Genomic DNA, 15,111 nt, shown 5'->3' on the forward strand with positions numbered 1-15,111 from the left:
CCACCGATGTGCTGAACAGACGTCATCGGACGAAGTCTAACGAGAGGCTCTCTTTATTTTATTTTGAAAATTGGCCGGATTCTCTCGTCTTTTCTGTGCCTGACTTCCTGTCTGCTACATTCTGTTCTATCGAGCTTGACAGCGGCCCTGTTGAAGCGCAGCAGCTCGAGATGCTCCGCGGGTGCTCCGCTCCGCAGCCCGCGATGCGCATCGACCGCGGTCAAGTCAGCGGTCTTTCGCTACAGCTTGGTCAAGCCAGCCGCTCATCATCATCATCACCATCATCGTCATCACCATCATCATCACCATCACCATCGTCATCATCATCATCATCATCATCACCATCATCGTCATCACCATCATCATCATCACCATCATCATCATCACCATCATCATCATCATCATCATCATCATCATCATCATCACCATCACCATCATCACCGTCAGCGTCATCGTCACCGTCATCGTCATCATCATCATCATCACCATCGTCATCGTCATCATCATCATCATCATCACCATCATCGTCATCACCATCATCATCACCATCGTAACCGTCACCGTCACCATCACCATCATCATCATCACCATCACCATCACCATCATCAACATCATCATCATCATCACCATCATCATCATCATCACCATCATCATCATCAGCGTTTCAGTAGTGTGTGTGTGTGAGAGTTCAGTTGTGTGTGTGTGTATTTGAGAGCGTTTCAGTTCTGTGTGTGTGTATTTGAGAGCATTTCAGGAGTGTGTGTGTGCATGTGAGAGCATTTCAGGAGTGTGTGTGTGCATGTGAGAGCGTTTCAGTTGTTTGTGTACGTGAGAGCGTTTCATTAGTGTGTGTGTATGTGAGAGAGTTTCAGTAGTGTGTGTGTGGATGTGATAGTGTTTCAGTAGTGTGTGTGTGTATGAGACAGTGTTTCAGTAGTGTGTGTGTGCATGTGAGAGCGTTTCAGTTGTGTGTGTGTATGTGAGAGCGTTTCAATTGTGTGTGTGTGTGTATGTGTTAGCGTTTCAGTAGTGTGTGTGTGTATTTGAGAGCGTTTAAGGAGTGTGTGTGTGTATATGTGAGAGCGTTTCAGTAGTGTGTGTGTGTATGTGAGAGCGTTTAAGGAGTGTGTGTGTGTGTATGTGAGAGCGTTTCAGTAGTGTGTGTGTGTATGTGAGAGCGTTTCAGTTGTGTGTGTGTATGTGAGATTGTTTCAGTAGTGTGTGTGTGTATATGAGAGAGCATTTCAGTTGTGTGTGTGCGTGTATGTGAGAGCGTTTCAGTTGTGTGTGTGTATGTGAGAGCGTTTCAGTAGTGCGTGTGTGTATGTGAAAGCGTTTCAGTAGTGTATGTGTGTATGTGTGAGAGAGTTTCAGTAGTGTTTGTGAATGTGAGAGTGTTTAGTTGTGTGTGTGTATGTGAGAGTGTTCAGTAGTTTTTTTGTGTGTGTATGTCAGAGCATTTCAGTAGTGTGTGTGTGTGTGTGAGAGCGTTTCAGTAGTGTGTGTGTGTGTAAGAGCGTTTCAGTAGTTTGTGTGTGTATGTGAGAGCGTTTCAGTAGTGTGTTTGTATGTTAGCGCGTCACAGTAGTGTGTGTGTGTATGTGAGAGCGTTTCAGTAGTGTGTGTGTCTATCTGAGAGAGTTTCAGTTGTGTGTGTATGTATATGTGAGAGCGTTTCAGTAGTGTGTGTGTATATGAGAGCCTTTCAGTCGTGTGTGTGGATGTGAGAGCATTTCAGTTGTGTGTGTGTGTTTATGAGACAGCGTTTCAGTAGTGTGTGTGTGTGTGTGAGAGCGTTTCAGTAGTGTGTGTGTGTATGTGAGAGCGTTTCAGTTGTGTGTGTGTATGTGAGATTGTTTCAGTAGTGTGTGTGTGTATGTGAGAGCGTTTCAGTTTTGTGTGTATGTGAGAGAGCGTTTCAGTTTTGTGTGTGTATGTGAGAGTGCATTTCAATTGTGTGTGTGTGTATGTGAGACGTTTAAGGAGTGTGTGTGTGTGTGTGTGAGAGCGTTTCAGCTTTGTGTGTGTATGTGAGAGCGTTTCAGTAGTGTGTGTGTGTGTATGTGAGAGCGTTTCAGTTCTGTGTGTGTATGTGAGAGTGTTTCAGTAGTGTGTGTGTGTATGTGAGAGCGTTTCAGTAGTGTGTGTGGATGTGAGAGCGTTTAAGGCGTGTGTGTGTGTGTGTATGTGAGAGCATTTCAGTAGTGTGTGTGTGTGTATATCTGAGAGCGTTTCAGTAGTGTGTGTGTGTATCTGAGAGCATTTCAATAGTCTGTGTTTATGCGAGAGTGTTTCAATCGTGTGTGTGTGTAACTGAGAGTGTTTCAGTAGAGTGTGTGTATGTGAGAGTGTTTCAATTGTGTGTGTGTGTATGTGAGAGAGCGTTTCAGTTGTGTGTGTGTGTTTATGTGAGAGCGTTTCAGTTGTGTGTGTGTGTGTATGAGAGAACGTTTCAGTGGTGTGTGTGTATATTTGAGAGCGTTTCAGGAGTGTGTGTGTGTATGTGAGAGTGTTTCAGTATTGTGTGTGTATGTGAGAGCGTTTCAGTAGTGTGTGTGTGTGTGTATCTGAGAGCGTTTCAGTAGTGTGTGTGTGTGTATCTGAGAGCATTTCAATAGTGTGTGTGTATGCGAGAGTGTTTTAATCGTGTGTGTGTGTCACTGAGAGCGTTTCAGTTGTGTGTGTATGTGAGAGCGTTTCAGTTGTGTATGTGTGTATGTTAGAGCGTTTCAATAGTGTGTGTGTATATGTGAGAACGTTGTAGTAGTGTGTGTGTATGTGAGAGGGTTTCAGTTTTTTTGTGTTTATGTGAGAGCGTTTCAGTAGTGTGTGTGTGTATGTGAGAGTGTTTCAGTGTTGTGTGTGTATGTGAGAGCGTTTCAGTAGTGTCTGTATGAGACAGCGTTTCAGTTGTGTGTGTGTATGTGAGAGCGTTTCAGAAGTGTGTGTGTGTGTATGAGACAGCGTTTCAGTAGTGTGTGTGTGTATTTGAGAGCGTTTCAGTAGTGTGTGTGTATATGTGAGAACGTTGTAGTAGTGTGTGTGTATGTGAGAGGGTTTCAGTTTTTGTGTGTTTATTTGAGAGCGTTTCAGTAGTGTGTGTGTGTATGTGAGAGTGTTTCAGTGTTGTGTGTGTATGTGAGAGCGTTTCAGTAGTGTGTGTGTATGTCAGAGCGTTTCAGTAGTGTGTGTGGATGTGAGAGCGTTTAAGGCGTGTGTGTGTGTGTGTATGTGAGAGCATTTCAGTAGTGTGTGTGTGTGTATATCTGAGAGCGTTTCAGTAGTGTGTGTGTGTATCTGAGAGCATTTCAATAGTCTGTGTTTATGCGAGAGTGTTTCAATCGTGTGTGTGTGTAACTGAGAGTGTTTCAGTAGAGTGTGTGTATGTGAGAGTGTTTCAATTGTGTGTGTGTGTATGTGAGAGAGCGTTTCAGTTGTGTGTGTGTGTTTATGTGAGAGCGTTTCAGTTGTGTGTGTGTGTTTATGTGAGAGCGTTTCAGTAGTGTGTGTGTATGTGAGAGGGTTTCAGTTTTTTTGTGTTTATGTGAGAGCGTTTCAGTAGTGTGTGTGTGTATGTGAGAGTGTTTCAGTGTTGTGTGTGTATGTGAGAGCGTTTCAGTAGTGTCTGTATGAGACAGCGTTTCAGTTGTGTGTGTGTATGTGAGAGCGTTTCAGAAGTGTGTGTGTGTGTATGAGACAGCGTTTCAGTAGTGTGTGTGTGTATTTGAGAGCGTTTCAGTAGTGTGTGTGTATATGTGAGAACGTTGTAGTAGTGTGTGTGTATGTGAGAGGGTTTCAGTTTTTGTGTGTTTATTTGAGAGCGTTTCAGTAGTGTGTGTGTGTATGTGAGAGTGTTTCAGTGTTGTGTGTGTATGTGAGAGCGTTTCAGTAGTGTGTGTGTATGTCAGAGCGTTTCAGTAGTGTGTGTGGATGTGAGAGCGTTTAAGGCGTGTGTGTGTGTGTGTATGTGAGAGCATTTCAGTAGTGTGTGTGTGTGTATATCTGAGAGCGTTTCAGTAGTGTGTGTGTGTATCTGAGAGCATTTCAATAGTCTGTGTTTATGCGAGAGTGTTTCAATCGTGTGTGTGTGTAACTGAGAGTGTTTCAGTAGAGTGTGTGTATGTGAGAGTGTTTCAATTGTGTGTGTGTGTATGTGAGAGAGCGTTTCAGTTGTGTGTGTGTGTTTATGTGAGAGCGTTTCAGTTGTGTGTGTGTGTTTATGTGAGAGCGTTTCAGTAGTGTGTGTGTGTGTGTATGAGACAGCGTTTCAGTAGTGTGTGTGTGTATGAGAGAGCGTTTCAGTAGTGTGTGTGTGTATGTGAGAGCGTTTCAGTAGTGTGTGTGTGTATGAGAGAGCGTTTCAGTAGTGTGTGTGTGTATGTGAGAGGGTTTCAGTAGTGTGTATGTGAGACAGCGTTTCAGTTGTTTGTGTGTGTGTTTATGTGAGAGCGTTTCAGTAGTGTGTGTGTGTGTGTATGAGACAGCGTTTCAGTTGTGTGTGTGTGTATGTGAGAGCGTTTCAGTAGTGTGTGTGTGTATGAGAGAGCGTTTCAGTAGTGTGTGTGTGTATGTGAGAGCGTTTCAGTAGTGTGTGTGTGTATGAGAGAGCGTTTCAGTAGTGTGTGTGTGTATGTGAGAGCGTTTCAGTAGTGTGTATGTGAGAGAGCGTTTCAGTTGTTTGTGTGTGTGTATGTGAGAGCGTTTCAGGAGTGTGTGTGTATGTGAGAGAGCGTTTCAGTTGTGCGTGTGTGTGTGTGTATGTGAGAGTGTTTCAGTAGTGTGTTTGTGTGTGAGAGTGTTTCAGTTGTGTGTGTGTATGTGAGAGCGTTTCAGTAGTATGTTTGTGTGTATGTGAGAGAGCGATTCAGTTGTGTGTGTGTGTATGTGAAAGCGTTTCAGGAGTGTGTTTGTGTGTATGTGAGAGAGCGTTTCAGTTGTGTGTGTGTGTATGAGAGAACGTTTCAGTAGTGTGTGTGTATATTTGAGAGCGTTTCACTAGTGTGTGTGTGTATGTGAGAGCGTTTCAGTAGTGTGTGTGTGTGTATATGTGAGAGCGTTTCAGTAATGTGTGTGTGTATGTGAGAGCGTTTCAGTGTTGTGTGTGTATGTGAGAGCGTTTCAGTAGTGTCTGTATGAGACAGCGTTTCAGTTGTGTGTGTGTATGTGAGAGCATTTCAGAAGTGTGTGTGTGTGTATGAGACAGCGTTTCAGTAGTGTGTGTGTGTATTTGAGAGCGTTTCAGTAGTGTGTGTGTATATGTGAGAACGTTGTAGTAGTGTGTGTGTATGTGAGAGGGTTTCAGTTTTTGTGTGTTTATGTGAGAGCGTTTCAGTAGTGTCTGTGTGTATGTGAGAGTGTTTCAGTGTTGTGTGTGTATGTGAGAGCGTTTAAGGAGTGTGTGTGTGTGTGTATGTGAGAGCATTTCAGTAGTGTGTGTGTGTGTATCTGAGAGCGTTTCAGTAGTGTGTGTGTATGCGAGAGTGTTTCAATCGTGTGTGTGTGTAACTGAGAGTGTTTCAGGAGAGTGTGTGTATGTGAGAGTGTTTCAGTAGTGTTTGTGTGTATTTGAGAGCATTTTTATAGTGTGTGTGTTTGTGAGAGAGAATTTAAGGAGTGTGTGTGTGTATATGAGAGCGTTTCAATTGTGTGTGTGTGTATGTGAGAGAGCGTTTCAGTTGTGTGTGTGTGTTTATGTGAGAGCGTTTCAGTAGTGTGTGTGTGTATGTGAGAGCGTTTCAGTAGTGTGTGTGTGTGTATGAGAGAGCGTTTCAGTAGTGTGTGTCTATATTTTAGAGCGTTTCAGTCGTGTGTGTGTGTATTTGAGAGCGTTTCAGTTGTGTGTGTGTGTGTATGTGAGAGCGTTTCAGTTGTGTGTGTGTGTGTATGTTAGAACGTTTCAGTAGTGTGTGTGTATATTTCAGAGCGTTTCAGTAGTGTGTGTGTATGTGAGAGCGTTTCAGTTGTGTGTGTGTGTGTATGTGAGAGCGTTTCAGTAATGTGTGTGTGTATGTGAGAGCGTTTCAGTAGTGTGTGTGTATGTGAGAGCGTTTCAGTAGTGTGTGTGTGTATGTGACAGCGTTTCAGTAGTTTGTGTGTGTGTATGAGAGAGAGCGTTTCAGTAGTGTGTGTGTGTATGTGAGAGCGTTTCAGTAGTTTGTGTTTGTGTATGAGAGAGCGTTTCAGTAGTGTGTGTGTGTGTATGTGAGAGCGTTTCAGTAGTGTGTGTGTATGTGAGAGCGTTTCAGTCGTAGTAGTTTGAGTTTTGAGCCCCCAGGTAATGGTTCACACTGCTGCATGTTCATCTGCAACATTTTAAAGCTGTCATGTCATGTTGTCATGTTGTCAATCACTGATCAGAACTGGCCTTTATGGTTTCACCCTAAAAGCTGCTCAGCTTCTGCACAAAGACCTTCTGTTTGCACGTCAGTGTGTGTGTGTGTGTGTGTGTTTGTGTGTGTGTGTGTGTGTGTGTGTGTGTGTGTGTGTGTGAGTTCTCTGTGACATCACTGATTCTGTCAGCAGATTCATTGATGATGTGACACAGATGACAAAGTTCAGTGATCAGGATGACTGAGTCAATATAAGAGTAACGAATTAAGATGAGAATTAAAGGCTTGTCACAACAACATCAACATCAACAACACAGCTACCTAAACCAAAGATGTTCAGGATTTCATCCAGAATTTGGAACGTGGTGCGTCCAAATATCTCACGACACACCAGAGTTATGACCAACAATGGAGGAAAGCTGCCTGAGACAAACAGAGAGATGGATGGTAAGTAAATCGTGTCATTGTCATCATGGGACATGAAGGGTGGTTGAGGAGGTTGTGCGATGTCACAACCCATCAAAGCTTTGAGAGAGCTTTGATGCTGTCGGTCATCTTCACACAATTCATGGCCCCGCCCCTCACTACAGACAGAAGACCAAATGTTTGGAAACTGTGGCATTGTTCCTCAAACTCATGTTTTCCTTTCCTCACAGAGCCGACGCCATCATTCAAAAATCTGAGAGGAAAAGATTTTGTTGACAGCCCCACCAGGAGGTACTTTCTTCTGGGCCTCATGGGTGAAGGGTCCTACGCTCACGTTTTTAAAAGTGTAACATTGGCACCAGAACAAAGGGTGGCGCTAAAGCTTTTTAAACACAAGTCGCTGGCTTCAAGAGAGGTAAGCAATCCGAGCCCTCTTGATGATGATGAGACAAATAGGTTGTACGACCCTGCGTCTCTCAACAATGTCATTTTTTGCTCCTCTCTCTAGATAACCATGGCAAAGGCAATGAGTGTCCTTGACCAGGACAGGACAAATTTGGTCAAGGACATTGAGCATTTTGAAGTTGGAGAAAACGCCTATCTATCATCTGAGAGGCTGGATAGGAACCTATATGAATTGTTAGAAGACAGAAACTTCCAGCCACTAAACCTTCATGAGATACGACCGATAGCACAGCAGGTAAGAATGTCAAGCTTTTCTATTGACTGGTCCAGGAATTATACCGACCTTCACCTTGGTCTCATACGTTTCCTCCTTTTTCCTGCAGCTCCTGACAGCTTTAGACACACTAAAGTCAATGGGAATAATTCATTCTGACTTAAAACTGGACAACGTCATGTTAGTGGACCATGAAAAGACACCCTTCAAAGTCAAGATCATTGACTTTGGCCTGTCCTTCTTTACGAGCGAGGCTAATAGCAAACACGGTCAGATCATCCAGCCCTTGGCAATACGGTAAGATCCCTCTGCAAGGCCCCTCTTGTCACATGCTCTTCACAATCCATTAAAAGTTGTTCCAATGTTCCACACACATGCTGACTTTGTGAAAAGTCAAAGTCGACTTTACTGTCAAGTGTACTGTACGTGCATGACATACAGCACAGATGAAATTTCACGGTGCAAACAGGCAATAAACCAACATAAAAATAGTAGCAGGCAATACACAACCCAAAACACAATAAACAATGCCCTCAACTTGTTCTTTACCAACAGTGCCCCTGAAGTCCTTTTGGGACTCCCTGTGTCCGAGGCCATAGATATGTGGTCTCTCGGCTGCCTGTTGTTTCAACTGTTCACCGCCCGTCGCCTGTTTCCAAGGGACAAGTTCCAGATTGTAAGTAGCGAAGACCTCATGACATCCCACTGCAGAAAACATATCCCAAGTCATTTAGGGAGGTAAAGTAGGACATTGGCTGATACAAATTTCTCTCTCCAGATCAGGTCCATGGTGGACGTCTTTGGCCAGCCACCTGACCACCTACTCAACGCCGGGAAACACACCCAGATGTACTTTGAGTACTGTGAACACTTACAACCGAAATGGAGGTTGAAGGTATTTGAACTTCTTCTGTCCTTTCCAGATGTGTTCATTTAGGCAGGAACTATTTGAAATGATTCAAACCTTTAGGAGAAAGTATCTAACGTGTTTTGTTGCTGTCGACCATGTAGGATTACACTTTAGGGACTACAAACTGGAAAGGGCTACTCCAGTACCTGGACGCGCTGATGACAGTAAGTGGTCCATTTGCATTAATACAAGTTTGCTCTCCTGCTGATAGAAGGATGCTGACAAACACAATCTTTGCAAACTCAGTTCCCCTCAGAGACAGACAACAAAGCGGAGTTGGAGGATCGAGCTGCCTTCATCGACCTCCTGAAGGCTCTCCTGGAATTGGACCCAGACAAGAGGATCACACCTCAGGAGGCTCTCCATCATCCATTTATAAAAATGGTCCATCTGATGGTGAAACCAGACGGGGGCCAGTAGTAAGTACCTGAGTTTCTGGTATCAGTAGAGTTGAGCAGACACCTGAACAGGTGAATTCAATGACTGACAGAGTCATTCATCGTCATGTTTTTTGTTTTTTTCCAGTACGAAAGACAGTCTAGAGAAAATGCGGATGAGCCAGGGGGATGCCCCCGCTGAGCCCAAGAAGGGGCTGTTGCAAAGAGTCAAATCTTTCTTCGGCAAAATATGCAGACATGCTGTTCTGTTGACACACAAAATCTGGTGTAGGCAAAAGTTCTTCTTTCACTGGTGTAGAAGACGTTTCCCCACTTATCCGAGAGGCTTCTTCCGTTCTAAAGGAAGGTGAGGAAAGCCAGGTATTTAACTAGTTGGGGGATCACCTGAGGGCTTGGCCAGAATGTCATTAGCGCCCTCATCAGCCTGGTGTGTGGCTCATGGAGAATACAAGGTCAAAGTTAATGTCAACTTCATTGCCAGATACACTGTACGTGCATGCCCCCTCATGGAAGCAACATTGAGGACACACCTATGCACCTTGCCAGGGGCTGCAGGAAAGCCAAAAATGAGGGAGAGCCACTGGGGGCCGTGGCCCTCATGCAAATGGACCTAGTTGGCGCAACTGTCCTTGTTCAGAGAGGACGGAGACATTGACCTTCCCCCAAAGGACACCCACCAGTGCACCGTTCCAGGGGCCGCAGGAAGGCCAAAAACAAGGAGGAGCCTTTGGAGGCCATGTCCCTCATGCTAATGAGCCTCCCTGGCACAGCAGACATTCTCAGAGGACAGAGACAGTGCCCCTCCCCTGAGGACACACATCAATACCCCGTGTAAGAACACAAAGGTAAAGTCCAAATCTTTTTTACTGAAATCTGGGTGACCAAATGTTATGGTTGTAACTTGAAACATTGTATTTTCTTTGTAGCCTGTGGCTTTGGACCATCCAGGGGCCAAAGCTCTGTGGGGCCGCCTGAATAAGGATCAGCGTAACTGGCGGGATCATGACATCAGCAGTGAGATGCGGGAGTCCCACCAGAGCGTGAGAGACCCTGTCCAGCCCTTGTCCTGGTAGCTGGCCAAAGAAGATCCTCAGGAGTTCGTTCCAGTGCGGAGACACTGAGCCTTTTGGCAGAGAGGCAGAAACCACTGAGCTCAATCAAACAACTTTGTGTCAAAGTAGTGGCGCCTCTCTGCCAACACTTGTGTTCATGTTCTCTCCACCTTTTTTGTTTTTTAATGGAAAATTGATCATGTTCATTATTTTTTTAATTCCACTGAGTTGCTCTGACCGGCAGACTGCTGTAGAGTCGGCCATACTCAACTTGGAAAAAGGGATCGAGAGTCTGCAAGTTCGTGTTGCAGCCCTGGAGGAGGGAAAGGTGGACCGGGCTCAGCTGGAACACCTCAGAGAGCTCATTCATGACCGTGAACACATGGAAAAGTCTGAGGCAGTTTCTTCAGCCAAAGCCTATAAAGAGCTTCCAGAACAAATAAATAACCTCTGCAACTCTGTGGAGGAACTGGAAAAGCAGCTGATGGCTGAAATTGCTTTAAGTGAAGAAAAAATGAGACAGCAACACCATCAAGATGAGGACGTGGGTCAAGCGAATCACTCAAAGAGCAACATTTTCAACCTTGAATCCCAGTGGGAAAATCTACATGAGACTAACAAGCGTCTGCAAAACGACAGCAGAGAGCAACAGGCCGACATCGACAACCTGTACAAGACAATGAACCAGCTGGAGAAGAAAAAGGCAGACAAGCGGGTCGTGGAGAGTCAGATTAAAGCAGAAAAACAGGCGCTGGAAGGGAAAGTGAGTCATGAGCTTGACTCCTTGGCAGAGCAGCTCAAAAACGTGTCTCTTGAGGCTGCCACCAGAGATCAGCAGATGCACAAGGTCATTGACAATTTGTCATCGGAGCTGACGAGTCAGTTGGACTCTGTGAAGAAGCAGCAGGAGGATCGTTGGAAGACAATCCAGAAGAAGCTGCAGGCTCAGGAAGCACCAGAGAAAGTGGTTGCCGCTGGGATCAAGAAACAACTGAAATGCCTTTCATGCGACCGACCAGTTGCCATGCCTGTTCCCAAGCCCCCCTCAGAGCTCCCCTCAGCCAGTAGACCCCCCCCCCCCCCCAGTGCAAGTTCATTCACTCCCGTGCCCTCCACACCCCAAAGCCCAATCAAAGCCAGGCCGTCCCTGACACAAAGGCACCCAAAATCAAGAGTGCTGTGACCGGTCAGCACGCTGGCATGAAGCAGCCTGCCAAGAAGAAGATGGAACCCTCGCCTCAGCCCATACAGTCTAGAAAAATGAAAAATGGGACTGTTCACCAAAGACACGGAAAGGTTGCCATCCTCGGAACAGACGGGCGTATTTACAAAGGTTCCTGAATACACAGGTCAAAGCAGACGTCCGTCCCCACGGATCCTGGATCTGCTCCACCTTCCTGCCTACTTCCATGCTCTCATGAGCTCAGTGAATTCAGGCGTTCTAAATATTCCCCGCTCAACTGTTACTGGTTTTATCACCGAGTGGAAGCAACTGGGAACAACAGCAACTCAGCCTCAAAGTGGTTGGCCAAAATCACAGAGTGGAGTCAGCACACGCTGAGGCGCAGTGCACAGAGGTTGCTAACGTTCTCTGAAGTCCATTGCTACAGACAGGTTACCCTAATGGGAGGGGAAAAGAATCGACGGTGGATGGAGCCCTTGACCTTGAATCCCAGCAGAAAAACAGGTGTTGGAAGGGAAAGTGAGTCATGAGCTTGACTCCTTGGCAGGGCAGCTCAAAAATATGTCTCTTGAGGCGGCCACCAGAGGTCAGCAGATGCACAAGGTCATTGACAATTTGTCATCGGAGCTGACGAGTCAGTTGGACTCACCAGAGAAAGTGTTTTTTTTTTTTTTTTTTAGAGAAAGGGATTTCTGCCAGGAACAAAAAACAGTTCAAATGCCTCTCGGGCGACTGACCAGTTACCATGCCTGTTCCCAAGCCCTCCTCAGAGCTCCCCTCAGCCAGGGGACCCCCCACCAGTGCCCCCGGTACTCCACGCAGGCTTCCCTATGAGGATAAGCTTCGGTTCCACGCCCTGCTGTCACACCTGGGGGTGCAGGACACGACCATTGTGTGGCAGAGGAGTCCCTCTGGCCAGAGGCTCCCAGTGGTTGAGGGAACTAACCCAGTGCCCCTGGTACTCCATGCAGGATTCCCTATCAGGGCTATCACCTCTCCTGCCCCTGGTACTCCACACAGGCTTCAGTGCAAGCTCATCCACTCCCGTGCCCTCCACACCCCAAAGCCAGGCTGTCCCTGACACACAGGCACAGAAAGTCAGACTGCTGTGACCGGTCAGCACACTGGCATGAAGCAGCCTGAGAAAATCATCACCCAGACCCCATCACCTCATAGCTCCCCAGGACCCCCTCAGCCCACTGCTCCCCTTGACCCCCTCACCCCCCAGGAGCCCCAGGAGCCCAACTGCTTCCCTTGACCCCCTCACCCCACAGGACACCCCCCTCACCCCACAGGACACCCCCCTCACCCCACTGCTCCCCAGGAGCCCCACAGGACACCCCCCTCACCCCACTGCTCCCCAGGAGCCCAACTCACCCCACTGCTCCCCTTTACCCCGTCACCCCACAGGACACCCCCTTCAACCCACTGCTCCCCAGGAGCTCCCCTCACCCCACTGCTCCACAGGAGCATATATATATATTATTGCCTGGATCGAGTGAATCACTCACAGAGCAATACTTTCAACCTTGAATCCCAGTTGGAAAATCTACATGAGATTAACAAGCGTCTGCAAAACGACAGCAGAGAGCAACAGGCCGACATCGACAACCTGTACAAGACAATGAACCAGCTGGAGAAGAAAAAGGCAGACAAGCGGGTCGTGGAGAGTCAGATTAAAGCAGAAAAAACCCCTTGACCCCCTCACCCCACAGGACACCCCCCTCACCCCACTGCTCCCCAGGAGCCCCACTGCTCCACAGGACCCCCCGCCCCACCACCACCCCACTGCTCCCCAGGAGCCCCCCTCAGCCCCCAGCTCCCTGGTTGAGGAGACTCCCTCCACCACCCAGCTGAAACAAAAGGAGGGACATCAGCTGATACAAGGGGACACCTCCACAGCAGAGCCAGCAGCTGAGCCTGGCACTCCAGGCGTCAGGAGCAGGCCGCCTCCCCTCCCCCAGGAGCAGACTGCCTCCCCGCCCCATCAGTGGGAGATCCCCGTGGGGCCAGTAATCCCACATCCAGGAGCTCCACAAGCCCAAGAACGATCAAAGGAATGAGAGAGCAGGATATGGACAAGGTCATCAGCCTGAAGGGGCCACTTCTCTGATGGGCAGCTAAGCTAACGGTTGCTAACAAACTACAGCAATATCTCAGTTTAGCAACTTAACTTCTGACAGATTCATGTTGTTACTTTGAGTGTGTGAATCCCCACCATGTTGGCATGGTCCACCACATGACTTGTCTGTTTAATCTCTGCTATTCCAACTCTGACCACATGTGGTTAGTTGAGTCAACCTGGTGACCAGGAGACTAGATTAGTGCAGCAGGAGGTGGAGGTGTTGAACATTGCACCTTTAACTTTGCCCACTAATGTTGTGCTCATGTCTTGTAGGCACTATCACCCAACAGCCTCTCGCCGTTCCCTGGTGTGGATCCTGAGAGCCTGGTGTCACCAGCCTGGGTTGTCCCGGCCATCAGAGCCCAATACCAGCACATGACGGCAGCACCGTTGACACCGACAGACTTTTGATGCTCAGTATAAACTGCCAGCAGTTTGAGCCAAAGTTCTACACACTGAATTCTTTTAAACTGTAATTCAGTTTTGTTCATATTAAAAGGAAACAACAACAAACCACTGAGCTACTGGAGCAAATGTCTTCCATGCTAAAATACTGTCACTATAGAAATGATACTGAAGTATCGGGACCAGCAGGTACACCATTATCTCGGAGGAGGTGGGTTGTGATGGACATATAACATTCGCAGAATTGATGTCAAGAAATCAATAGGGGTTGCTCAGAAGTTGCTATATTTATCATTCATTCACCAATGATTTTGTTGCTGCTGTGAGACCATGTTGTGGGACACAGACAGCCATTGAGGACTTGCCCCCAGCACAGAAAATGACTCATCCTTACTCCTACTTGCTGACTTCATCACTCCCGCCATGAATCCTATGTTCAATAAAAATCACATGGTGAAACAATGAAATAAAACAGCAAATTCTGGAATCAGAATCATGATCAGAATACTTGATTCATCCCCAAGGACAGTTCTATTCACTACAGGGTTCCCACGCGTCCTGGAAAACCTGGAAAACTGGTCAACAGTTTTCCAGTCATGGAAAATGATTAAAAAAGGACAAATGTCCATGGAAACGGTTAACAGTTATTGGAAAAATTAGGTATCCCCCCTGCCTTGGGATCGCATGCTCGTGGGTTGAAAGTCGCGCACGTGCATGTCTGTCGTCACCGTATGAGCCCAGCACTTCTCTGCCTCGAGCCCGCGCAGCGCCCACGTGACGCTTCCAGCCAATCAAATTAGCATTTCCGCTTGGAGCGGTCCTGCAGCCCAGGGTTCTCCGTTTATTTGGTCGCGAGATTTAGCCGCCGTTAAGGATTTAGTGCCTCGAGACCAAACCAGCGACTCTAAGTTGAAAAGTGTCGCTGGTGGCGGTCCGCCAGGGTGAGGTTGTTCTCCCCCGAGGCCTCTCGGTCCTCCGTTGAGTGACAGGCAGAGGAGAGTCAGTGGGCGTGTCTCAGAGCTCGGACTGAGAACGTGCTCAGAGCAGAGCTTCCAGGTAGTTATGGTTAACAGGTGAACACCTGAATGGGCCTCATTTCAATCAGTACTCCACACTTGTTTGACTGTCTGACAATAGAAACGGAAAATAAGAGAATAAAAGCAGGGGTGAGTCACGTGGGCCACCTGAGAAACGGTTGTTTCCCCGGTGGCGACCATGGGACAGTCACGCCAGGTTATTTGATTGAGAAGATACCTTTTTAGGAAAGTTAAATGTCTTCTAGTCTTTTCTACTCATCTATTAACTTAATTGATTTCAATTTTTTCAGCCTAAATAGCTGCTTGTTCAATTAACTCTTCTCTGGAATTATTTTAACATCTTTTTAAATCCAATGTGACATTTATGAATTCATTCCATGTTCATTAGAATTGTTTCTGTCTGAAATGGTACATTTGTAATACATTGTTTTAAATAAAAAAATAGCGTCCAGAGTAGAAAAACCATTGATTCTGACTCAAGATGATGTAAGGAACAATAATACGTGCAATTTTGCCTCCATCTGAAAATGATCTGCTGGTTTGTCATGCTAATGAAGTGCTGCGCTG

The 15,111-nt window shown here is 46.6% G+C and overlaps 1 protein-coding gene across 2 annotated transcripts; it reads left to right on the forward strand.

The window, feature by feature from the left end:
* The first annotated feature begins 6,624 nt into the window (after positions 1–6,624).
* LOC147242019 (homeodomain-interacting protein kinase 2-like) lies at positions 6,625–14,889 on the forward strand. Of its 2 annotated transcripts, XR_015111008.1 has the most exons (10): positions 6,625–6,776; positions 6,986–7,170; positions 7,264–7,455; positions 7,544–7,731; positions 7,990–8,110; positions 8,213–8,329; positions 8,446–8,508; positions 8,591–8,763; positions 8,870–9,587; positions 9,669–14,889. XR_015111008.1 is itself a non-coding variant. In XM_086191996.1 (9 exons), exons 1-9 carry the CDS (start codon positions 6,662–6,664, stop codon positions 9,090–9,092), a joined length of 1,377 nt encoding a protein of 458 aa, XP_086048122.1. In that variant the 5' UTR covers positions 6,625–6,661; the 3' UTR covers positions 9,093–14,889. The 2 variants fall into 2 exon arrangements, 1 of the variants encoding a protein (XP_086048122.1); XM_086191996.1 differs by having other exon boundaries at positions 8,870–14,889.
* Positions 14,890–15,111: the final 222 nt, after the last annotated feature.

This window comes from Aulostomus chinensis, chromosome 21, assembly GCF_037954235.1.
Source record: "Aulostomus chinensis isolate RoL2024-O1b breed Wild chromosome 21, RoL_Achi_v1.0, whole genome shotgun sequence".
Classification (NCBI taxonomy): Eukaryota; Metazoa; Chordata; class Actinopteri; order Syngnathiformes; family Aulostomidae; genus Aulostomus; species Aulostomus chinensis.

What these genes read in the sequence shown, in the direction of transcription:
- LOC147242019 (XM_086191996.1), top strand. Translation starts at nt 6,662, where the DNA reads ATGTTCAGGATTTCATCCAGAATTTGGAACGTGGTGCGTCCAAATATC. An exon ending in ATCCAGCCCTTGGCAATACG is followed by an intron (nt 7,732 to 7,989) that starts GTAAGATCCCTC and finishes CTTTACCAACAG; the next exon opens with TGCCCCTGAAGTCCTTTTGG. An exon ending in AAACCAGACGGGGGCCAGTA is followed by an intron (nt 8,764 to 8,869) that starts GTAAGTACCTGA and finishes GTTTTTTTCCAG; the next exon opens with TACGAAAGACAGTCTAGAGA.